The sequence below is a fragment of the Saccopteryx leptura genome, chromosome 2 (assembly GCF_036850995.1).
Source record: "Saccopteryx leptura isolate mSacLep1 chromosome 2, mSacLep1_pri_phased_curated, whole genome shotgun sequence".
NCBI classification, from domain to species: Eukaryota; Metazoa; Chordata; class Mammalia; order Chiroptera; family Emballonuridae; genus Saccopteryx; species Saccopteryx leptura.
This window is the reverse complement of record NC_089504.1, coordinates 243,754,061-243,778,718: the sequence shown is the minus strand read 5'-3', so window position 1 is coordinate 243,778,718 and position 24,658 is coordinate 243,754,061. Positions and strand designations below refer to the sequence as shown.

At 41.2% G+C, this 24,658-nt stretch overlaps 2 protein-coding genes across 8 annotated transcripts in view; one reads left to right on the top strand and one right to left on the bottom strand.

Annotated features, from left to right (window-relative positions):
- The window catches only part of TMEM116 (transmembrane protein 116), a 129,681-nt gene that overhangs the window by 4,214 nt on the left and 100,809 nt on the right, over positions 1 to 24,658 (bottom strand). The window lies entirely within an intron of this gene.
- MAPKAPK5 (MAPK activated protein kinase 5) overlaps positions 1 to 24,658 on the top strand; it is a 45,622-nt gene that overhangs the window by 5,428 nt on the left and 15,536 nt on the right. For 2 of the 7 annotated variants that reach the window (XM_066370912.1, XM_066370914.1), the window contains exons 2-13: positions 419 to 492; positions 973 to 1,048; positions 1,977 to 2,074; positions 3,564 to 3,672; positions 5,371 to 5,460; positions 6,208 to 6,303; positions 9,721 to 9,801; positions 12,115 to 12,302; positions 14,564 to 14,684; positions 15,949 to 16,079; positions 16,507 to 16,622; positions 17,614 to 17,718. In XM_066370912.1, the coding sequence (XP_066227009.1) occupies positions 419 to 492; positions 973 to 1,048; positions 1,977 to 2,074; positions 3,564 to 3,672; positions 5,371 to 5,460; positions 6,208 to 6,303; positions 9,721 to 9,801; positions 12,115 to 12,302; positions 14,564 to 14,684; positions 15,949 to 16,079; positions 16,507 to 16,622; positions 17,614 to 17,718 (1,285 nt within the window). Of the gene's footprint in view, positions 1 to 418; positions 493 to 972; positions 1,049 to 1,976; positions 2,075 to 3,563; positions 3,673 to 5,370; positions 5,461 to 6,207; positions 6,304 to 9,720; positions 9,802 to 12,114; positions 12,303 to 14,563; positions 14,685 to 15,948; positions 16,080 to 16,506; positions 16,629 to 17,613; positions 17,719 to 20,245; positions 20,436 to 24,658 lie in introns of those variants that run through there. The other 5 variants (XM_066370911.1, XM_066370913.1, XM_066370910.1 and 2 more) reach the window with 4 other exon arrangements.

Sequence of the window (24,658 nt, the reverse complement as noted above, 5' to 3'; positions counted from 1 at the left end):
CCCTGCTCTATGTCATAGCAGCATATAGCAGACCAGTCTTTCTGGAATCTCAGAAAATACTTGACCATTTTAGTAAATAAATATTTACAGTGAAGCATTCTGAAAGATTTTCTTACCCCTATACTCTAAAGAAAAAACAAGACATTGAGTGTCTACTCAGATTGACCTTGTAGATGAACTGAAGAATTTTTTGTCCTCAAGTTTTTGCTTTTGCTCTTTTTGGAAACCAGTGCCTAACCTAGTCATTTAGACAAAATGTCTATTATGAAGCCCACAGAACACAGAGCTTTGCTCATCAGATTCTCTCAGAAGATGAGATGTTGAGTTATAACGTCTTCTGTTGTCCTACCTCTGTTTAATTGTTCAGCTTTTTAATTGGAGAATTATTCTCTGCCCCCTCCCTTTTTTATTTTAATAGGAAACCTCCATTTTAGAGGAATATAATATCAATTGGACTCAGAAACTGGGAGCTGGAATTAGTGGTCCAGTTAGGTAAGAGAACCATGTGCAAATGATGATAAAATTGTTCTGAAAAGGGCCACCCATCTTAAATACATCTTAAATTAGAAGTGTCAGGAGTGCCAGATTTGTGACACAGCCTTCATTAACAAGTAGAGGTATTTATGTTAGACTATTTCTCATCTCTTTAGAAATATCTATATATTTAAGTGACCAGTCACATGGTCTGCAACATGGAATCAGAAGATGTTGATCCTGTGGGGCCACTGTGAGAGTGACAGAGGCCATTAGTTCTTAGCCAGCCTTGAGTTGATGTCACGTGGTTTAGGAGGCTTGTGAAAGGGGGGTGAGATACTTCTCAGCCTTTCCACCAGCTAGCCTTGGGGGCAAGTTTGTTCCGATGCACCTGGACACGTTCTTGATTAGAAGTAACGATTCTCAAAGAATAAACTTAAGTTAGTTTTTACTGTCACATGGATGATTTCTGATTGCATTTTTTTCCTCCAAATCTAGAGTCTGTGTGAAGAACTCTACCCAAGAGCGGTTTGCACTGAAAATTCTTTTTGATCGTCCAAAAGCTAGAAATGAGGTATGATCCTTGATTGCTTCAACTGCCTGAATATTTGAAGAGCCTAAGAATCACTCCTTTTGCAAGTAAGGCAGCTTCCTGGAGAGGACACAGATGCATGAAGAATTTTTTTTAGTTTGAGTTCATACTTACCCACTTTTGCTATTCATGCTATCATTATAAAGCAGTCTAGCCAAAGACTCTTAGTAGAGTCTTGTTTCCTTTCAGCTACCTCTTGTTCTTTTTCAATTAATGTGATTTTTATACGTTGAAGCACTCAGGTTTACTTCTGCTTTTGCTTATTGGAAAACGTCCTTGAAGAGTGGAGGTAAAATAAAACAAGGTAGGGTCTGGTGAAAAGTCTTAAGCCCTGCTGGATAGCTCGGTTGGTTGGAGCACTATTCTGAAGCGCAGTGGTTGCCGGTTCGATTCCTGGTCAGGGCACATACAGGAGCAGAGCTCGGTGTGCCTGTCCCTGTCTCTCTCCTTCACCCTTTCTCTTTCTAAAATCAATAAAGTAAATGTTAAAGAAAAAAAGTGTCTTGAAAGTGCTGAAAGAGGGTCCTGAGGAAGTGTTTCTAGTTTTTAAAAATAGACATTTGTTTTAAATTATCTGGATGTGATGATGACATGTTAATAACATGTGAAGGACTTACTCTTGCTTATAGATACATGAATAATATCTGAAATAAAACATTATGTGCCCATTCATTTGCTAATAGATAGGACAGGAGAAGGTAATCTGTTGAGGTTTTGTTCATGGAAAGAAGATTAAGGAGATAATCTGTGTGTGTCCCTCCCGACCCTTCTTTTTACATTAGGTGAGGTTTTTACTGCAGTAGGCTTAGCTCCTTAGGCCTAGTGTGGTCAGTCTTTGGGGGGGGGGGGGGTTTGGAGAGAAAATGTTGGCTCCCCTATGTACAGAAACATATCCTCTTTTCTCTTTAAGGTACGTCTGCATATGATGTGTGCCACACACCCAAATATAGTTCAGATTATTGAAGTGTTTGCTAACAGTGTACAGTTTCCTCACGAGTCCAGCCCCAGGTAAGACTCCACGGGGTCGGCATCCCATACCCAGCCACCTCTCTGTATGTAGGCCAAGGTGTAGTGAGGTCTTCCTCTCTTTTGTGCCCCCTCTCTCTCTTCCCCTTTCTGTCCTCTGTCTCTCCCTGTCTGCCTCCCTCTCTCCATCTTTCTCTTTTTTCTTACTTTTTGTTTTGGAAAGTGTCAAACATTTGTGAAAACAGGCAGAATTGTATAATGAATCCCAGGTACCCACCCAGCCACAGCAGTTACCAGCTCATTGCCAGTCTTGTTTCGTCTATGCCCCACCTACTCTCCTGGCACCTGATTATTGTCCTTGCTTTCTCTATTTCAAAAAAGCGTGTACTGTGGAATTAAAATAGATTCTATTTTAAATTAACAAAAGGGGACCAAATATTATTTTATGCGATGTCTTAGAGGTTGATATGGCAAAATGCCCTTACTGCTTAGTCTGCCATTCCGTTTAAAGGAAGTCGTCAGCATTATTCTTTTAGCTGCCAAATGTTTGGCAAGCCCATTGAGTGGCATTAAGTCTTCCAGGGAATTCACAATTAAAGTATGTTTTCTGTCAGGGGGAATGAGATATAAATCTGTTATCATAGCATTGTAATAGGCACCAAGGGGAGCCATCCATAAAATACTTTGAGCTTACCAAGGAGAGCTGCTAACTGTAGGCTGGGGAGCAGTCATGTGGGAGCTAGGACTTTCTGAAGGGTTGAGGTAGAAGTTTTCCAGGTGGATTTGTAAAAACAAATGGGAAATGTGAAATGATTATTTCTTACATCTGTGCTCTGTTGGTGAAAGCATTTGGATGGAAGCTGGAAGCATTTATATCAAAGAATGGTAACCAAAATTCAAAAATAACTTTTGACAGCATGAGAATTTTTGCTTTTATTTAGTAGCTGTGTAACCCTTTCCAGCTATCTTGCTGGGTATGCTGTGGGTCATGTGGAAAAACTAGTGGAGTGGGGCGGGAAGTACACACGCGTGCACACACGCACAAACACACACACACGCACACAATGACAATGAAAAACCAAGACAGTCCCAGTACCCAGCCAAATGACTCGAAATTCATATCCAACACTGTTTTCAATACATTTTCAGTCTAGCTGCCCTAAAATATGTGTGTGTATATGTATACACACACACACACACACTCACACACACACACACACATAAAACATGGCACTTAAAAGGTCATCCTCTCTTTACCAGCTAGTAATAATAGGTTAACTATAGTGTCCTCAAAAGGATTGTTGTCTTCAAATCTATTTTTTTCCCCCGTTTTAGCAGAATTCTTAGTGTTAGGGATATTCCTTATGCATCATGTCTAGCTGGCAGTGACAAGGCGTCCAACTCAAAGGGGCTTTGTAGGACTAGACTTATGAAGTAGTTACACACTTTGTAGATGAGTTATCTTTTTAGGTTAGCTACTTGATGTTTCAGTTTTTTTTTTAACTTAACAAAATCAAATGCTTTCAAACAGGGCTCGACTCTTAATTGTAATGGAGATGATGGAAGGGGGAGAGCTATTTCACAGAATCAGCCAGCACCGGCACTTTACAGAGAAGCAAGCCAGCCAAGTAACAAAGCAGGCAAGTTAACCCCGGGTACCAAGCACACTGCCAACAGTGTTGGTTAGCAAGCACAATTTCATTGGGAGGAATAAAAGAAAGCTTGCAGAAAAGCTCTATTTGATCTCTCATTGCCTGCTTTGTTATGTGATCAGAAAAGATGCCTTGACAGGAGAAATGTGACCCCTTTTATGCTTTGGGGGGACCTGTATTCTTAAGTGGTTGTCAATTGTTTGTCTGTTGTAAGATTTAAATAAACTCTGGTAGGAAGGTAATCTTAACTTTTGTAGATTGTAGCTGTCTTTAGACATATGGCTTCCAAGCACTGTTATTAGACTTTGAGATAAAATGTTGCTGATACCACTTGAAAGATTAGATTCTATGGCGTAAAAATATGTTCTGACAAATGTATGTAAAATGCTTTTTACTTATGAATCACGTTTCTCTCATTAGATTTTAGGAGTAATATAAGGTCTTTGTAATCCTGGGTTATTCCTGGTTATAGCCCCCCCCCCCCCCCCGAAATTTAGTCTTTGTTGATGTTTTGCTTTGTTTGTTTGCTGGGGAGCAGTTGCGTTATTTTTCCTCTTTGGTAGTTCAGAGGCAATAAGTTAGTGCTTCTTGGGCCTTGTTTTCTGGCAGGTTCTGTCCATAGAGTGTCTACACAGAGAAGCAGCACATGAGCCCAGTCCATCATTTCTTATTTGACCCTGTCCTGTTTACTCTGTCAGGGTAAAATGCAGGCCAGGCTTGGCTAGTTAGTGTATTACTTTGTCAAAGGCCGGTTTGGCCTGTCTATTTTGACATTACATTTTATTGCTATAGAAATGACTTATGTCATAAACAATACTAGGAATCCACCTGAAAATAACTTCCTAAGGAGCTGAAAGCCAAGCTCTCAAAACTTAGCTACTGGCCAAGCAAGCAAGGCAGAGAAAAGCTGAAGGCAGAGCCCAATTGGTTCTTAGTAAAAAATCCTTCCACATTTGCCATGAGCATTTTTTGATGCCTCCTTTCTGGTAGGGAGGAACTGGTATTGGAATGCTAAGAGTGGAAGAGCAGGGAGAATTTGCTCTTTCTGTTTAATTATAAAAACTATACCTTGTATTTTTCAAATATTAGGACTAAAGGGTGAGCTGTGATAATCTTTTGTAAAACAAAACCCCTTCACACCCACCTAAACAGGCAGCATTTCAACAAGTGGGCTGAGCACATTGGAGCGTCAGGTGGAAAAATCCAGTTAGCTGCTTTCCGTTTTTCTTGAAGGCAGAGCTTGAAAGTTAAGCTCCCAGGGGAATGCCACTCTCTTCAGAGCCACATGCTAGCGCTGCTGCCCTGCTGGGGGGCCGCAGGCCTGCCAGGACTGCTGGCACGTTCACTCTGCAGTGCTTGTGACATCGCAGAGGAATGCACGTGGAAACATTTCATTTTCCCCCTTTCATACAGGATTTAACCGGCAGTTTATTATTATGACAAAGAATCGTTTTACTGTTGAGTTTTTCTTTTTGTTTAACAAAATGCACGTTGCAGGTAAACTAAGCTTAATTCATTTCTATTTCTTGGTACCAAAAGTTTTACTTAATTTCTGCTTTAAAATTGAAAACCAACCATAGTCTTAATTAATTAAATATTTTTTTTAACATCCCAAATTCTCTAAACCAGAGGCATCTCAGACGTAATTCTTCTAAGATGTGGTTGCTCCATTATGTCCTTTTCCAGATCGCTCTGGCTCTCCAGCACTGTCACTTGTTAAATATTGCGCACAGAGACCTCAAGCCTGAGAATCTGCTCTTCAAGGATAACTCTTTGGTGAGATGCCTTCCTTTTCCGCCTCTTAGAGCAGCCACTCACAGCAGAGCTCAGAACTGGCTGTGCAGGCGCGTCCATGTTTGGAGTGTTCTGAATCCCTAGTGAAGAGGCTTTAGGCCCAGGGCCTCAAGCAGCTCACTTTCCCCACTTGTTACCTTGCTGGAGGCCCAGAGAAATACCCCTGGCGTTGGGAATTTTGGATGATCCTGATATGTATTTGTAGGACTTAAGATATTGGGTAATACTTGGAGGGACTTTGGGAAGGGTCATGAATCTATATGCAGTTATATGTTACCTTCAAACTTAACGGTTGTATTTCCCGTTAACCCTGATAAGGTGTGTTTTCCTCTCCAGCCCTACCCCTTGCCATCTGCACCATGTCCCATCAAATACGTTGCTCTGGCTATCGTGAAGCTGGTGTTGTGAATGAAGCAGTACTCTGGACTGATGAAAAATAATGGGCCAATCTATAGAGTCAGGGGACATCTGGCTAAGATTTTTATTTTAGTGCTGCCTTTATAAGTTATGAAACAAGGCTAACTGTGAATGGGTAGGGATTCCATACTTCTGTATTACTAAGAACAGGTCCTCAATATGAATTGTCTCCAGACCTCAGAATATGCTGCTTATGCACTCAGGGCTCAGCCAGAAACTTGTGAGAGCCCAAGGTGACATGTCTTGCACCTGGATTTTCCTTTAATGTTTACTGAGAACTTGGAGCAGTAACTCCCATTCATTTTATTTCAGGATGCCCCAGTGAAGTTATGTGATTTTGGATTTGCCAAAATTGACCAAGGTGACTTGATGACACCCCAGTTCACCCCTTACTATGTAGCACCTCAGGTAAGTGTGCACTGTTTCTACCACAGAGAGTATCACCAGGCTGCCTGTGAACGCACATTTCTCCTACTCTCCAGCACAAGTAGGTGTGTACTACAAATGGGAGGGGGACAGCTCAGCTTCAGGAACCTGCAGGCTGCTTAATTTGGTGTAGGCATTTTATTCTTTTAAAATCAAATTTATTGAGTTACGATTTATTTAGAATACTCCTACTTTAAGTGTGGTTTGATGAGTTGTGACAAATGGATACTCCTGCATGATCGGCACCACAGTCAGAGTACAAAACATTTCCGTCATTTCACAAGCCGTCTTGTGTGCCTTTCCCATCAGTGCTCCCGGGTCAGCCTGAGCTCCAGGCAGCCACCAGTCTGCTTCCTGTTGTTACTGGATAGTTTGTCTGTTGTAGAATTTCATAAAAATGGGATTCATGTACCTTTCGTGCTTTACTTTTACTCAGCATATTTTTGAAATTCATCTTTGTTGCTGTATCAGTTCCTTTTTATTGCTAAGTAGTGTTCCATCGTATGACTACACCGTGTTTGTTTATCCACTCACTGGTTGGTAGACATTTTGGGTTGTTTCACATTTTTGGCTAATATAATTAAAGCAGCTAGGAACATTCAGTTACAAGTTTGGAGGGACATATTTCCCCCCTTAAGTAATATCTTTTTCCAAAATGGTTGTTCTGTTTTACATATGCACAGTAAGTAATGTATAAGAGGCCCAGTCGCTTTACATTCTCACCACCAACTCACATTTTGTTCATATTTATTGAATATAATCTTAGCCATTCTGGAAGGTATGTAGTGTTATTTCATAATGGGTTTAATTATTGCAATTTCCTGATGACTACTACTATTGTTGAGTATTTTTTCATGTGTTTATTGGTCATTCCATTCTAAAATATGGGTACAGCATTCTATTATGAACTCTTTTGTTGTTGGTTTTATAATTGAGATATAAGAATTTTTTAATTATATTTTGGAGGGCTGGCTTTAGCTCAGTGGTTCCTTCGAGTCAAGTTTACTTGTTAATAATTACATTTTGGATATAAGTTTTTTATTGTGTATATGTATTCATTTTTTACTGCTGCTGTAATAATTGCCATAAATTTAGTGGCTTAAAACAACACACATTAATTAACTTGCAGCCTTCGAGGTTAGAAGTCTGAAATGGTTCAAGGTGTTGGCAGAGCTATGTTCTTTCTGGAAGCTCTGTTTCCTTATCTTTTCCAGCTCCTAGAGCCATGATGGCAGAACCTTTTTATAAAAACTGCCCACTTTTGCAGTGCTGGTCAACCTGGTCCCTCCTGCCTACTAGTGGGTGGTCCAGCCGTCCAGCTTGGTCCAGCTTTCATGGAGGGAGGGCCATAGCGCCGCAATTGGCCCACCATGAAAGCTGGAACACCCACTAGTGGGTGGGAGGGACCAGGTTGACCAGCACTGCAAAAGTGGGCAGTTTTTATAAAAAGGTTCGCCATCATGGTCCTAGAGACTAACTCATTCTTTGGCTTGTGGCCTCTCCCTCCATTTCTAAAGCCAGCAGTGTAGCATCTTCCAATCTGTACATTGGGCCCACCCAGATAATCCAGAATAATTCCCCCCACCTCATGATCCTTAGTCAAATCTGCAAAGTCCCTTTTGCTATATAAGGTAACAGATTCACAGGTTCCAGATATTAGAACATGGACATCCTTGAGAGGGCCATTATGCTGCCTACTGCATATGTATTATGAATATTCCTCTCAGTCTGGCTTACTTTTTAGTTTTCTTAATGGTGTTTTGAATACCAGAAGATTTTGACTTGGGTCAAGTTCAATTCACCTTATTTTTAAAATTTTTTTATGGTTAGTACATTTTGTTCCTGCCAAAGATGTCTTTCCATATTCATGGACATGAAGATTTTCTCATGTTTTCTTATTAAAGGTTATAGTTTTAGCTTTTACACTTCAGACTGTGGTCCACTTGAGTTTTTTTTTTTAAGTGTGTATATATACATAAAATAAGGGTCGAGGTCTGCTCCCCCCTCATGGATGTCAAGTTGTTTCCACATCATTTGTTAAATAGCTTATCCTTTCATCATTGAATTACCTTAGAATTTTGTTGAAAAGTAATTGACCATGTATGTATTGGTCTCTTCTAGACTCTATTCTGTTTATTTGATACATACAGCAGTGGGGAAAAGGAGGCTTACAAATAATACAATAATTAACAAGTGATGATGCAGGGATAAACTCTTGTTTCATGCACCCACAGCTTTTGCCCACCTCCATATGCAGATTCTTACAGTAGTGTCATCTGGTTCACGGCAGCTTTATATTAAGTCTAGACCTCTGTTAGTGTGATAAGTCTTTCAAATTGATTCTTTTTCAAAGTTGTTTTGACTCTTCCTTTGCATTGCTCTATAGCAGAAAAGCCTCCCAGAATTTGATTTGAATTGTGTTTAATCTACAGATGAATCTGGAGGTAGTGAACGTTTTAGCAGACCAACCCATGAACAAGCTGTATCGCTCCATTTGTTTTTGTTTGTAGTTTTGCTCAGCAATATTTGTGTAGTTTTCAGTGTATAAGTCTTTCACATCTTTTGTTACATTTAATGGCGTTTTGCTTTTCGGGTTTAATTAATTCACTTTATTACTCTTGTTTAAAAACACTATTGGGTGTCCACAGCTGGAACCTGGGCCCTTGGACAGAGGCTCTGCTATGGGTCTTTATGAGGTGATCAGTGAATTCCTGATAGGGAGCTCAGGGGTAAGATAGTTTAGATCTTAGAAGTGGCATCAAAGGTGACCTTGGCAGTTGTCCCAGCTGACAGTGCAGCCCCTGGCCAATGTGTAGCGGTTTTCAGTACTTGCCATTAGTAGCAGCTTCACGGGCACAGCGGCCAAGACAACAGAAGTGGGTCTGGCTGTGAGGGTGAAGAACCCCAGCAGCCCGTCACCTGTGAGGAACCGGCTAGAATTTGCCAGTCTTGTTCCCCCAGGAGTCCCGCTGCACGGGACAATGGAGGGGGCTTAGCCAGGATGGATGGCCTTATGGATGGCAGTGGTTACCTCCTTGGAGCATTCAGTACCCAGACCGACATGACTGCTATAGTCCCTGACAGCAATAGACAGCAACAAGCACTTTGAACCTGATATGTAGGCCAGCCCCAGTCTGCTTTTACACCATCGTCAGGGATGTCCCCAGGAAAACGTCACTGATCTCAGATGCCTGGATGGGCAGGAAGAAGAGAACTGGGCAAACACTGATAAATTGCTGGTTATAAGGGGGTGAAAGGTTTTTGAAAGTGTTGTGTTTATGTGGAGTTTCTTTGATCAACTGTGCCAGTGTTTACCCTTTTCAAGCCTTCCAGCAGTCTGTCTCTGAGTTGTGTGTCATTGCTGTGATTTTCAGTAAATTGTCCCCTTTTGTCTGACAGGTACTAGAGGCACAGAGAAGGCATCAGAAGGAGAAATCGGGCATCATACCTACCTCGCCAACACCTTACACTTACAACAAGGTAGGGAAACAGATATATATATATATATCTTTATCCCTTTGGGTAGCATCCCTTCCGGGAGCTGTTTGTGGCCCACTAGGAATGTGGCTAATTCCATTCTCATCCCTTAATATTCCTGTGCAAAAGGCTGGAAGCCATCACAAGTGCAGAAGAGTATTTGGAAGTCAAGGTTTTGTCTGATGAAATAAGATTCTTATCAATTTAGGTTTTGCAGTGGGAACCAAGGGGTATGGTCACCTGTCAGTTATTTATTTGGCTAGCTGTACAGTCCAGTGAACACATTTAAAAGATAGGTTTGTCTTTAATTTACTTGCTAAAATCTTCTCAGCAGGAATGCAATGGATTCCTGCATGATATATTATTCCCCAATATTTTTTTAATCCTTTCTGTTCCATTTTGTGATCTTTTTTAAAAGATTTTATTTATTGATTTTAGAGAGAGAGAAAAGCAGGGGGAGGAGCGGGAAGCATCAACTCATAGTAGTTACTTGTCATATGTGCTTTGACCGGGCAAGTGCAGGGTTTCGAACCAGTGACCTCAGCATTCCACTGAGGGTAAAAGTCGACACTTGATCCTCTCACCACCACAGGTCAGACCCATTTTATGAATCTAATGTTGCTCATGTATTAGCAAGGCATTCATTAAAATTACACTGCAGATGAGTAACATGTTAGAAAAATAAAGTTTATATGACTTTTGAAAGTGTATATATGTTGGTCTAGATATAAACTTTATATTGGCAACTAAATGAACACCGAGCGCTACATTGGCAGATTTTTTTTTTTTTTTTACAGAGATAGAGTCAGAGAGAGGGACAGATAGGGACAGACAGACAGGAACGGAGAGAGATGAGAAGCATCAGTCATCAATTTTTTGTTGTGACACCTTAGTTCATTGATTGCTTTCTTATATGTGCCTTGACCACGGGCCTTCAGCAGACCAAGTAACCCCTTGCTCGAGCCAGCGACCTTGGGTCCAAGCTGGTGAGCTTTGCTCAAACCAGATGAGCCCGTACTCAAGCTGGCGATCTTGGGGTCTCGAACCTGGGTCCTCCACATCCCAGTCCAATGCTCTATCCACTGCGCCACCGCCTGGTCAGGCGGCAAATAATTTTTAACAAAAGTTATGTAATAAGATGTAAATAAAATTTTGAAAATTAAATAAATCAACCTAATTAAAAAAAAAAAAACAGAGGCAGCAGTGCCAGGAAACTTGCTCTGATTCTGTCACTGTTCAGCTGTGTGACATTCGTTAGGTCACTTAGTTTCACTCTTTACAGATGACCTTAGAGAACAAGATCTCTGTAGTGTCCGTTTCCTTGGGTATAGAGTGAGGGATATGAACTGTTTTAAGATTCCTTTTCACCTCTATAATTTTACAGTTGTGTTCTATAGTATGGGTCACTGTCCCTGCAAACCTCCATTAGTATCATATGATGCCAAAACATGGGCGAGAGTAGCTGAGACACCTTTTTTCAGGCTTCTCTCAAGAGTGTCTGGGGCGTGAGAGAAAGCACGTGACCAGAGTGGCGGGCTCCCTGGGCTGCCTTTCTCCAGTGGACACTACTTTTGTCTTGCAATTCAACAGAGGCTTAAGTGGAAGCCTCTGAAGACTCAGTTTCCAAGAGAAGTAGAGCTGCATTTAGCTAAAATAGGAGCCTTTATTAATAAGTATGCTTTTTTTTATTAATAATTCTGCTGTCAGTACGGTCGTGGAGTCACCTTAATACCTGTAGACATGGTAGTTGGTAGCAGTTTTCTTTCTTTCAAAAATGTCTTCCCCAAGACTGGTGTGTGGTCTTGCTACACTCATGGGCACAGTTAGACCACCTGCCTTCTCTGCAGTGCTTCTCCCTGGTGTGTCAGACTACTTTGGGCCTTTACAAAATGACTTGCTGTATTATGGAGTCAGCCTACCTGTGTCTGTCTGCTTTATTTCTGCACTCTCACCCTGCCCACGTTGTTAGAGTACATGTTTCACAACCAGCTGGCTTATAACTACAGTATTACTTTTCTGGCTGGGGACAAAGTATCCTACCTCTGTATCTAAGAATCAGGATGCAGCTTGGGCCTATGCAGTAAGAATGAAACAGACTTGATTTTACCCCAGACTGATCTTGTGTCCTGATGGATATATATGTAGTGTTGGTGGCATTTAAAAAATACAGAGTGAAAGGTTAGATTTCCTGAAACTTTTCCAGTCTCTATTAAGTGATTCTTGGATGTATCAGACTGTGTCTGTCTGGGCAGGCCCTGGGGCTTTACTTTGGAGCTGTGCCTCTACTGTGAGTGACCATTTTCTTTTTGCTTTCAGAGCTGTGACTTGTGGTCCCTCGGGGTAATTATCTACGTGATGTTGTGCGGATATCCCCCTTTTTACTCCAAACATCACAGTCGAACTATCCCAAAGGATATGCGGAGAAAGATCATGACAGGCAGTTTTGAGTTCCCAGAAGAGGAGTGGAGCCAGATCTCAGAGATGGCCAAAGACGTCGTAAGGAAGTGAGTCCCTGGGCCACTGAGCGGGGAGGCCAGGAGGCGGGGAGCTGGTGGAGCACAAGGGAATGCTGGGTTGAAAACAGTCATCTGTTTCCCAGGCATGTTCCTTTCTGTGTAGTATCACAAAAGTCTTATCCCTGGAGCCTGAGAGGAGAGTGCTCAGTGTCCTCACCTTGGTGACAATGGCACTTCACTCCCTCCTGCTGTCTTCCCAGGAGTGAGTTAGTTGTGAACCCTGGTCCTTCAGTAGGCGGTATATCTGTGAGCGTTAATTTAGGACCTTAGATGATGGCCACGCCCACCCCACATGCCCTCTTGTCTGTAAGCCCGTCAGCTGGGATGGACATGATGCCAGAAACTGCACTGGGGTGTTGAGATGCCGCCAGTGCTTGTGGCTGTTCGCTCCCGGCTGCTACGGGAGGATATGACGGATGGTGCGGGCCTCAGCCCCTGCCTCCAGCCTTCGCACTACTCGTGGTTGCTCTGACATATATGCACATAGGAAGATTTAGAAGGATTAGGGCTAGTCAGTAGACGAGGGAGAGTTGATATGCAGAGTTCTTTGGTAGCTGGAGAACTAAGTCAGAAGTCAGACCTGAATTTGGGGTATATTTGCTTTGTTGCCCGTCTGGGGAGGCTTGGCTGCCTGGGTCTTGAATACTGTTCTGGTCCTCTTGGTTTCACTGAGCAGTTTTTCCTTTTTTTTTTTTTTTGTTTCAGTTTCTTTATCTATATTGTGATAAAGATAAGCATTAAAGGGGCAGTTCTCTGCGCAGATTACTCCCTTTCAGAAGTCCTGTTGGTTAGGGGTCTGTGTATATAAAGAGGGACAAGTTTCTAAATATACAAGTAAAACTTTTTTAGGAGGGTGGAGGCAATCATCATCTGTCCTCCCATGCTATTCACATGCTCTATCCTTAGCTACTTAACTAAACATCAATATCCTCTCAGTAGTTCTTTTTTTATTTTTCTTTTTTTTTGTATTTTTCTGAAGCTAGAAACGGGGAGAGACAGTCAGACAGACTCCCGCATGTGCCCGACCGGGATCCACCCGGCACGCCCACCAGGGGGCGGCGCTCTGCCCACCAGGGGGCAATGCTCTGCCCCTCCGGGGCGTCGCTCTGCCGCAACCAGAGCCACTCTAGAGCCTGGGGCAGAGGCCAAGAAGCCATCCCCAGCGCCCGGGCCATCTTTGCTCCAATGGAGCCTTGGCTGTGAGAGGGGAAGAGAGAGACAGAGAAGAAGGAGAGGGGGAGGGGTGGAGAAGCAGATGGGTGCTTCTCCTGTGTGCCCTGGCCGGGAATCGAACCCGGGACTTCTGCACACCAGGCCAACGCTCTACCACTGAGCCAACCAGCCAGGGTTCCTCTGAGTAGTTCTTTGTCAGTTCTATAGAATATATAAATATTTCCTTTCCCTAAAGCAACATCGATAATCTTCTTTCAGCTTTGGGATTCTTTTCTCATTAATCCTTTCTTTACAATCTGAACCACTTTGTTCAGAATGATCCAGAAGGTTGCAGAGAACTTGAAAGAACAAGTATGCATGTTGTCCTAGCTGTGACATTTGGAATTTGAGGTTCTGTAGTTGGAAGGAGGTGCTGTAAGTGGCCCAGGGAGTGTGCTGGGGTGAGCTGGGAATTGCAGCAGCATGAATGGACCACACGTAAAGAAATCAAATCAGAGCAATATATTAGGCTTAGAGGAAAATGCCATACCCTTCTTAGAGACTGTAGATGTTTAACTTTTGAGTGTCTCTGGAATAAAGGGTTCATGTCCTGCCATATGGTAACTTCCCAGAATTTTATTGCAACTAGCAAACTGGGTTTTCAGAATCTTCTGACCCTTCAACTAATTTTGTAGCCACTATTAGCCAAGTGAGCACTCTCATTCCGTCTTGGAAATTAGAGCCCACTGTCCTACAAACATCACTATGTAGATTTAGGGTCTCAGGAACTAAAAGCTATATGTAGCATTATCTTACTGAACCTAGAATTTAGTCTGAAGTATTACTGGATTAAGCCTTTTCCTGTCACTTTTATCTCTTTTTGTTAGTATGGATAGAAAGGATCACGTAAAGACACAGTGCTCTCACAGCTAGAGGCTAGGAACTAGAACCCCACCTCTGTTCTGTAGATGGAAAGCCTAGGCTTATAGGAGTTGGAAGAAAGTCAGAAGCTAGAGCTGGTTAGAGCCAGACCCCAGAACTTCCGGGCCTTCCGGAAGCAGCTCTGCATGGCAGCCTTGTTGGCCTCTTCTCCACAGGCTCTTGAAGGTCAAACCAGAGGAAAGACTCACCATCGAGGGAGTATTGGACCATCCCTGGCTAAACTCAACTGAGGCCCTGGATAACGTTCTACCCTCTGCTCAGCTGATGATGGATAAGGTTTTGAATGATGCTTATTTTGGTGGTGGATAAGGCTGTGTTGAGAAGGGATGCTGGGACTCAGTATGGGTAAAAGGCAAAACAATGCAGAGCACACAGTCTTTTCCAGAGAAACATCTCTGGTTTTGTGAAAATCAAGATTGGAAATAAAGAGCTTCTTTCCATACAAGACCAGATTGTGGCCCAGTAAATATACGCTAAGGGAATGCAACACTCAAAGGAACATCTTCCCTGTGATCTTCGGTGGGAAAAGCAGCCCAACCTCATTAACGAGAAGTCAGTGAGCTAGGTGCGGCAGGGCCAGGCTCTGAAAGTAGATGGGGGTTAGTCTTATCTTAGTAGGATATAGCTGAGAGGCCATTGGAGATTTTTGAGAAGAGGTTTGCACAGGGAAGGTATTTAGGGATAGTCAGCCAAACTTGCAGACTTGCCAACCCAGGACTTCAGTAATCGAGAATCTTAGGGTGGCTTGATGTATCCTTCCTGATATTTTTCTGGGGAGACACCTGCACACTTAAGAGTTTGTGCTTTTTTAAAATACAAAAATGGGATCATCTTGTTCTTATAAAGCCTTCCCTTGTTGGTCTGCCCATAGTGAGAGCACACACTGTTCATAAAGACACAGGTTTTAAGAGTTCTACACTTCATGACAGTTATTTTTCATTGTAAATTAATTGACTTGTTATCAGTTCTTTAAAACCGATTTTAGAGAGAGAGGAAAGGAGAAAGAGAGACAGAGGAAGAAACATCGATTTGTGTTCCACATTCGTTGGCTGACTTTTTTATGTGCCCTAACCAGGAATTGAACCCACAGCCTTGATGTATTGGGACAGTGCTCTAACCAACTGAACTACCTGTCCAAGGTTGTTTTTCTTTTTTTAAATATCAGTTCTTGAGCATCTGCCATGTTAACTGTATGAAATGGTTGGTGTTCTCAGCTGGTGGGCTGAGGTACAGGTCTACACTTGTGGGAGCAGTCTAGGAAGCTTCTCAGGCATTAGCCTGCAGCCTTTACACTCACCCTTGGCAATAACTCTAAGCATGAGCCTTGTTAGTATATATTTCTTACTTGTGTTTCTGTCCCCCCACAGGAAAGAAGGGCTAGTATTCCCTGGGCTGTGTTGATCCTCTGCTTTATCAACATTGGTATACAGCCAGCCTAAGAGTGAAACTGCCTTCTTAATTCTTTGAGCTCCTTCCCACTCTCTTAGATTGGTTTTCTAGGTACTTGGTAATGAACGTGAAAAACTGTGTTTGCATTCAGGCAGTGGTTGCCGGAATCCAGCAGGCTCATGCAGAACAGTTGGCCAACATGCGAATCCAGGATCTGAAAGTCAGCCTCAAACCCCTACACTCTGTGAACAATCCCATTCTGAGGAAGAGGAAATTACTTGGGTAACCGAGCTTATTTTGTCTATTCTCTTTAATGGTTGGTGTGGCTAAGCCAGAGGTCTGTCCATTTTCTGCCTCTTATGAGGGTGGAAAGGGCAAAAGAATTTAAATTAATTTATTTACTGATTCTCTTTTTAGACAGAGGAAAGGGAAAGAGAGAGAGAAGATTCATTTATTGTTCCACCTAGTTGTGCATTTACTGATTGCTTCCCGTTTGTGCCCTGACCAGGGATCAAAACCGCAACCTTGGTATTTTGGGATGACATTCTTAATCAGCCGGGCCAGATAAACCCTTTAAATTGCATCAGAAGCTAAAGATACTCTGTAGTTAATTATCTGAAAATTCTGTTGCCTTGTTTAGAGTAACATCTCTTGAGAATTGAGTTTTGGGGTCTCACCTTGTTACTTTCTCTCTTCCAAACTTTTAAAGTACCAAGCCAAAGGATGGTGTTTATGTCCACGACCGTGAGAATGGAGCTGAGGATTCAAACGTTGCCTTGGAAAAGCTCCGAGATGTGATTGCTCAGTGTATTCTCCCCCAGGCTGGTAAAGGTCACACCATTTATAAATGTGTGTGTGTGTGTGTGTGCGTGCGCGCACGCGTGTGCGTGTGCATTTACATGCATGTGTGTACATGTGCACATGATAAAAGGAGTGGTTTAATTTGAGGTTGTTTGTTTCATCTTTGTGTATAAGAAAATAAGCACGTTATATAAATCAGTCTGTGCCCACTCAACAGAGTGGATGGTAGGAACTCAGAAATGTGTTAAATTCTACCTTTCTTTTGGTTTTCTGTGACATTTCTAATTTAGGTTTAATTTCCAGTGTCAGGTGCAGTATGTAATTTTGTATTTTCTTTGTTAATGAGGGCATGGGATGGAGAATGGACAGGGTTGGGGTCAGTTTGGGAAGGTCAGGAGACTTCATTTCTAGAACCTTTAACTTGTGATTACAAAGAGAATACCTGCCACGTTCAGAAGTGCTCCTCATGTCATGGGCAGAGTGTGACTTATGCAAGGATTCTTTTGAGTGTGAGCTTGCTCTCAGTATGCTCTTTCTCCACTTGGGGGTGTGTGATGGGCTTTTGCCAGCAGATGAAAGAGATCCTTCAAGCAGTGGATCAGGAACTGTTGGGTTGACCTGTCTTCCTAGATTCCTTCCATTTTAAAACAACTCACTTAGTATATGTACCTCAGTTAGCCTTCCACAGTAAGAAATGAGCTTAGGAGAAAGAAGGTAGCCCTCTCAGCCTTGTTCTTCCTCCCATCTCTTGGTCTGTTAGGTAAACCAGATGCCTGAGCTGTTTTTGCTCAGCAATAGTCTGATACTGCCTATTTCCCATCCCCCAACGTGACAACTCTGGAGCCGTCAGAGGATGTATGTGAGGCTGTAACAGTAGAAGAGTTCGAAAACCAGAAGTAGTCTCGTGTAGAGACATCACCTCTCAACTAGTTGAACATCATGTCCTTCCATCTCTGACACTAAAATCCCATGATGCTGCAGGGAAATGCAACTTCTTCTTCATCTTTATCAATAGGAGAGAATGAAGATGAAAAGCTGAATGAAGTAATGCAAGAGGCGTGGAAGTATAACCGGGAATGCAAGCTCCTAAGAGATACTCTGCAAAGTTTCAGCTGGAATGGTAGGAGCCTTTATCACTCCTTTCTCTGGGAATGCAGAGAAGTGATTGTTTAGAACATGTAGAAATCTCTGGGGGCCAAGATGGAGCTATTATTAGGTAATGTAAGCTGAAGAGTGAATGGGTGAATGGAGTTTTATGGGAGCAGGGTTAGCCCTACATTAACAGCCCTGGTATATCTGGACACCTGGCCCTTTCACTTATTTTCCAGAGTTAAAATAAATTATGTATTGCAGATTCAAGACTATAGAGCCCCATCACATACCGGTTAGGCAAAAAAACCCTTCAGATCTCATTACTCCTCCCATGTCCGTTGGCTGTTCACCAGGTCATTCAGGAGCAGTATACTTGTAAAGGAGAGAAAGAGGACAAAATACCAGGAAGTCCACCCTGCTGATCTGCTTAGAAAAGAACTGTTTCACTAGAGTAGAGAGGTTGCCAAGTCTGCTGTTTGTTGAAATTTTTTCCCAAGCAAAGAAGGAAGAGATGTATTTCTTAAACTGCTTATTGTATTGTCTTTCTAGTTGAGCAGTCTAAACTAGATTTAGGTTCTAGGATGCTCTGAGAAGGGTTCTTTGACATGAGAAGTCAAAGTGATAGATAGTCTGGAGGAGATTAGCTTCCCTGGTACTTTTTTTCCCAAAAGATTTTATTTATTGATTTTACAGAGGGAGGAAGAGAGTGAGGTGGGGAGCAAGAAGTATCAACTCATAGTTGCTTCACTTTGTTGATTACTTGTAGTATGTGCCTTGATAAAGCAAGCCCAGGGTTTCGAACCAGCGACCTCAGTATTCCAGGTCAACGCTTGATCCACTGCACCACCACAGACCAGGCTTCTATAGGACCTTTAAAAAAGATTTTGAAATATCGGTACAGAAAAAGTGATCACATTTGAAGTCTGTACTGTTAATGAATTTTTACAAAGTGAACACTTCCCTATAACCAGCCCCTAGAACAGGGGTCCCCAAACTTTTTACACAGGGGGCCAGTTCACTGTCCCTCAGACCATTGGAGGGCCGGACTATAAAAAAAACTATGAACCAATCCCTATGCACACTGCACATATCTTATTTTAAAGTAAAAAAAACAAAACGGGAACAAATATAACATTTAAAATAAAGAACAAGTAAATTTAAATCAACAAACTGACCAGTATTTCAATGGGAACTATGCTCTTCTCACTGACCACCAATGAAAGAGGTGCCCCTTCCGGAAGTGCGGTGGGGGCCAGATAAATGGCCTCACGGGGCCGCATGTGGCCCGCGGGCCGTAGTTTGGGGACCCCTGCCCTAGAACATGTTGTGGAACAATCACTACTTCCCTCCCCCAAGGGTAATCAAGTTCCTGACTGCTAGCACTATAAATTCATTTTGCTTGGTTTTGTATTTTCTATAAATGGAATCAGACAAGTGGACAAGTGTGTGTTCTTTTGTGTCTGGCTTCTTTTAGTTAACATTTTATCTGTGAGAGTCAGCCAGATTATTGTGGGTAGCAGCAAATCATTCCCATATTTGTATGTATGTGTGTGTGTGTGTGTGTGTGTGTGTATATATTCTCAATATGTATTTCTCTTTCTCTGTTTGTGTATGTGTGTATGTGTGTGTATACAGGGGTGAGCAAAAGTAGGCTTACAGTTGTGAGTTTGTGAAAGTTTATTCTTGTATTATTGTGTATTTATTATTATATTTGTCTTTTCCTTATTATTATTTTGTATCCCTACTTATGATTTATCTTTTAGGTAATGATGGCTGGTAATTTAACCTACTTTTCCCATGTGTGTGTGTGTGTGTGTGTGTGTATTCTACTGCTGGACATTCCAAGTTTTGGAAAAGGGCTGCTATGAATCTTATGTATATCTTTTGAAGGATATTTTGATGAACTCATTTCTCTTACCTCTTATATATCTAGGATTAGAATTGCTGGTTGATGGGGCATTCCTCTATTTGGCTTTAATTGGGTACAACTACAAGTTTTTCAAAGCGGTGTACTGAGCCATACTTTCACTAGCAGTGTTTGAGGGCTCTAGTTACTCTGCCTCCACACTAGCACTTGCTGGTGTCTACCTTTTTTATTTGTCATTCTGGTTAATATGTACTGGTATTGCAGTGTCATTTTACTTTGTCTTTCCCCGATGACTGATGAGCTTTAACACTTTAAAAAAGTTTATTTTCATTTAGATTTCCTCTTTTGTGAAGGGACTATTATTTTGCCAATTTTTCTGTTGAGTCATACCTTTCTTGTAGATATGTAGGAGTTTCTTTATTCTGGATATGAGTCCTTTGTATTACAAAGATCTTCCTCTTCAGGGTTTCCTTCTATGCTGTTGTAGTAAACACCGGATTTTTACTGCCAAATTAATGGAACTGCTCAATTGCTACTTGTAAAATGCTTTTGATCAGTACTGGAGATGGCTCCTCCATTGGTGAGGGTGAATTTGACACTGGTAAGGTGTACCATACTGAGTTCCTGTCAAGAATTTATCTCCTCCCAAACACTCTGGAGATTGACCTTTTTCTTCCTTGGGTTTCAGGTCGTGGATTCACAGATAAAGTAGATCGACTAAAACTGGCAGAAATTGTGAAGCAAGTGATAGAAGAGCAAACCACATCCCATGAATGCCAATAATGACAGCTTCAGACTTTGTTTTTTTACAATTTGAAAAAACATTCTTTAATGTATAAAGTAATTTTTATGTAAATTAAATCATAATTTCATTTTCACATTGCTTAAAGATGTTGTATAGATTTAGATATGGTATTTACTAATAGTATAGTTCATTTGTTCTTAAGAAAAGCTCAGTTCCTAGAGATATACTCTGTTACTTTAGGACTGTTTAGTCATGTATGTAACATGACAGATGATATTGTTAAGCAAGATTGTTTTATTTGTAATAAAGTATATAAAAACCACTTGCCAGCAGTAGAAAAAGGACCAACTATACTAATCTTTCTGCTTAGTAAACCATTGAATCACATACTGTGGAATTTGATTTCAGTTGCCCTTTGTATTTACTTTCTGCACTATTGGTACATTAGCTCTGGTGCCAAAAAAATTCTGTGGGCCGTGCTGCAGACTGCCTGCTGAAACTCCCAGGGTGCCAGCTCCCAGCACGGAAGAGGCAGGGGGCCGAGTCTTCCTTTCTGTTCTTCCTATTCCCAAGAGAAAAGTAGTAACACTTTTTTTTTTTTAAACAGGTATTGGTGTGATTCTTAAATCTAATGGATTCTCTTTTGAGTTTATTCTTGTCATGTTTAATCAGTTTGAGATTCTACCTTATCATCTCTCCTTCCTGGCAGCCCAACCAGTTCCCTTGCTTCTTATTTCCTTTCCCTGGCCTTCTGGCCCTCTTGTGAGATGATTTTTCTCAGCAATTTACATATGAAAAATGGACTACTGGATTAGGGGCTAAGACGGTCCCATGTTGTTTCTCTCCGAGCGCCCTTTTTCTCTGTTCTGTTCCTGCCTGGGTTTCATGTTGCATCCCCTGGGCTGCGCTGATTTTATTTTGTCACCTTCATTTTCATGAAGCATGCTTCCAGCTGAATTCAGCTGTTTGAACAGAAAACAAGGCTGGGTGCTTTTCTGTTTTTTTGTGTTGTGCAAATGGGTTTCCATAACAAACTATGTTTATTACCTAATTATTTTTTAGCAGTTTTTGGGTATTTGTGTTGGTAAATAGAAGAGCTAATAGGCAAACTCCAATTTACAGAGCAGAGAAAAAGGATAAGTAGGTTCAGATATTGTTTTATCCTGTCACATTCTCTTCAGTTAAAACCATCCCACACAGCTAACTTATTTTCTAATTCCTCTCCACATTGTTAGTGTGGAAATATATGATAACAATACAAAGTATCTTTTAAGAATTACCTTTGTACAGTGCTTCTCTTTTATCTTGGAGAATTTGTAATTCAGGTATTTTTTGAGGTAAGACTCACTAATATTAGATGGCTGGTAACTTAGAAATGGATACTCTAAGGAGCATTCAGTACTTTTAAACATGGCAAAATTTAAGAGCAGAGAAATAATGTTTTCTTATTTACTCACTAGAAAACTTAGCTAAAAGTTGAATTCAGGGTTGAATTATATTCTATTTTTTCATGAAATGCAGTCTTACAAATCACATCTTGCAACCAGGAAAAACTACACTTATTTCCAGAACAATTTTAGCCTGCTGTTTTTCTTAGGGAAGAGGTTCGGTGTTAGCCAAGGATAGAAGGCAGCTGATATAACTTCGTTATTCTTCTTTTTCTCCAGAGTAGCTTTCTAGCATGCCCAGTCTACCATTAACTACTCAAATTTGCTGTCTGGGCATCTTCTAATGGCTCAGGATGATTTTTTTCCTTCACTGTGTAGTAATCTAAAAGGGTCTCCAAAGTGATGCTCCTGTTTAGCCTGAGCAGCAGTTGCCCCTGTGTCGTTTCAGGCTGAATTAATCTGGCCCCCCAAATTTCTGCTGTCTCCAAACATGCCCAGATGAGCCCCAGGCTGGAAGTTTGTGAATACCATGCAGTATACTCCAGCTGTTGTAACTCAAAGTGGGTCCTACTCTGCACAGACCTTCCTGACAAAGCAGTAGCTCCCAAAGGACTGAGCACTGTTTGGTCTTCAAAGGGGTGTTTTCTCTGTGGCGTGAGTTTGTAGGCCAGTAGCAAATACTGCCTTACACAGCAGTCAGGTTCACTGATAAAGCAAAATTCACACATAACTAAAAGACAAAATCGTCCTTTTCTAGTCTGTCACTCTAATGACTAAACTTTACAGGACGTTCACATTATAAAAAGTTCTCATAGGCACGAGGTTAGAGTCTCTAGTTTTACCACATGATTTGCTAACCTCTGCTTAACTAAAACCATTACTTATCACTCAAAATACCTTCAGACATGACCACAGTTATAAATCTGCTTGATATAAAGCAAATTGTATATCTTTCTGGCTACTATATTGTATTAGCATAGGAAAATATGTCAGAAATTTATTGTTTGAAACAGGAGGAACCTCTTTTTAAAACGTTTTCTTGTATTTGAGAAAGAACAAGTTGAAGAAATTATTGGTTACATAAGTCAAGTGATTTAAATCAGAGCTTGTGTATGAATGCTTACGTGTGTGTTATTTATTGAAGAAAATGTTTCAGTTTGAGAATTGAAAAATTGGATATTTAATTTTAATTATATTTTTGTTTACTTAAAAAGTAGGTATTTTCTTTCATTATTGACTTCTTTCATCCTACAAAATGACTTAACCTAATCTTGCCTGCTTGTTCTGGTTAAGACAGGAAAACACCTTAAATTTGATAATTCCTAAATTATATAAACTACAAGGAGACAAGAAATATAGCTGGAAATCATCTCACCTTTTTTGCTGTAAATTTTTTAAATGATTTGTGATATGACATAAATTTTCTTGCTAGATGCTAATGATAAATTTTATCATCTTCATTAGGAATTAAATGTTAATTGGGGATAGTTAAAGAATTGATGCTCTCATGTTCCTAGCTGAGATCTGGTGGTATTATGTCACTTTTTTAATTAGACAGGGTGGTTCTCCATTTTTAGTGTTAAACTTGTACTTATAACCCTTATTTTTATTGTAAATATTTGACAATATAAATTATTTTTATGCAAGGTAAAAGATGTAGAGTCTTATTTTACTTTATCTTAGAATTCACAGAAAAATGATTGGGCAAGAAATGTGGATAGGGATTCTCCCTGACACTCCGCCTTTTTTTCTTTAAGTTTATACTGGTGAATACACCAGGAAATCAACATTAAAACCAAATTTGAGAACTTCTACAGAGATTACAGTTCAATGTTAGTTACAAAAGTGAAGAAATCTTTTAAAAGGTCTTAGAGAGTTTACTTTTATTTTCTAGATGAAATGGTATCTAGGTACCTGGCTAAAAATCAGTTTGTTTTTATGCTAGAATACTTTGAAGGAATTGAACTTTGATCTTCGCCTCTTATAATACCTCATTGGTGAAACTGAGCTCATTTCATTTTATACCTGTACTTGTATCTGTGTTAGGAAAACTTAATAGAGAACAATTTTGTTTATACGCAGATATAAAACGTCTAACTTCATCTATTATGAACTAAGGCTAATGACGAAGCATTTGTGCATCTGCATACAATTTTTTTTTTATTCAGTGAGAGGAGGGGAGGCAGAGAGACAGACTCCCACATGCACCCCAATCGGGATCCACCCAGCAAGCCCACTAGGGCAGTGGTCCCAAACCCCTGGGCCGTGGACCGGTACCAGTCCGTGGGCCGTTTGGTACTGGTCTGCAGAGAAAGAATAAATAACTTACATTATTTCCATTTTATTTATATTTAAGTCTGAACGATGTTTTATTTTAAAAAAATGACCAGATTCCCTTGCCTGACCTGTGGTGGCGCAGTGGATAAAGCGTCGACCTGGAAATGCTGAGGTCGCCAGTTCGAAACCCTGGGCTTGCCTGGTCAAGGCACATATGGGGTTGATGCTTCCAGCTCCTCCCCCCTTCTCTCTCTCTCTGTCTCTCCTCTCTCTCTCCCTCTCCTCTCTAAAATGAATAAAAAAAAAATGACCAGATTCCCTCTGTTATATCTTTATGTTTGTCTCGGTCACGCGATACATTTATCCGTCCCACCTTAAAGGCTGGTCTGTGAAAATATTTTCTGACATTTAACTGGTCCGTGGCCTAAAAAAGGTTAGGGACCACTGCACTAGGGGACAATGCTTTGCCCATCTGGAGTGTTGCTCCACTGCTCATCAACTGAGCTCTTCTTAGTGCCTGAGGCAGAGGCCATGGAGCCATCCTCAGTGCCTGGGGCCAACTTGCTCCAATTGAGTCATGGCTACAGGAGGAGAAGAGAGAGAGAGAGAAGGGACGGGGGAGAAGCAGATGGGCGCTTCTCCTGTGTGCCCTGACCAGGAATCAAACCTGGGACATCCACATGCCAGGCAG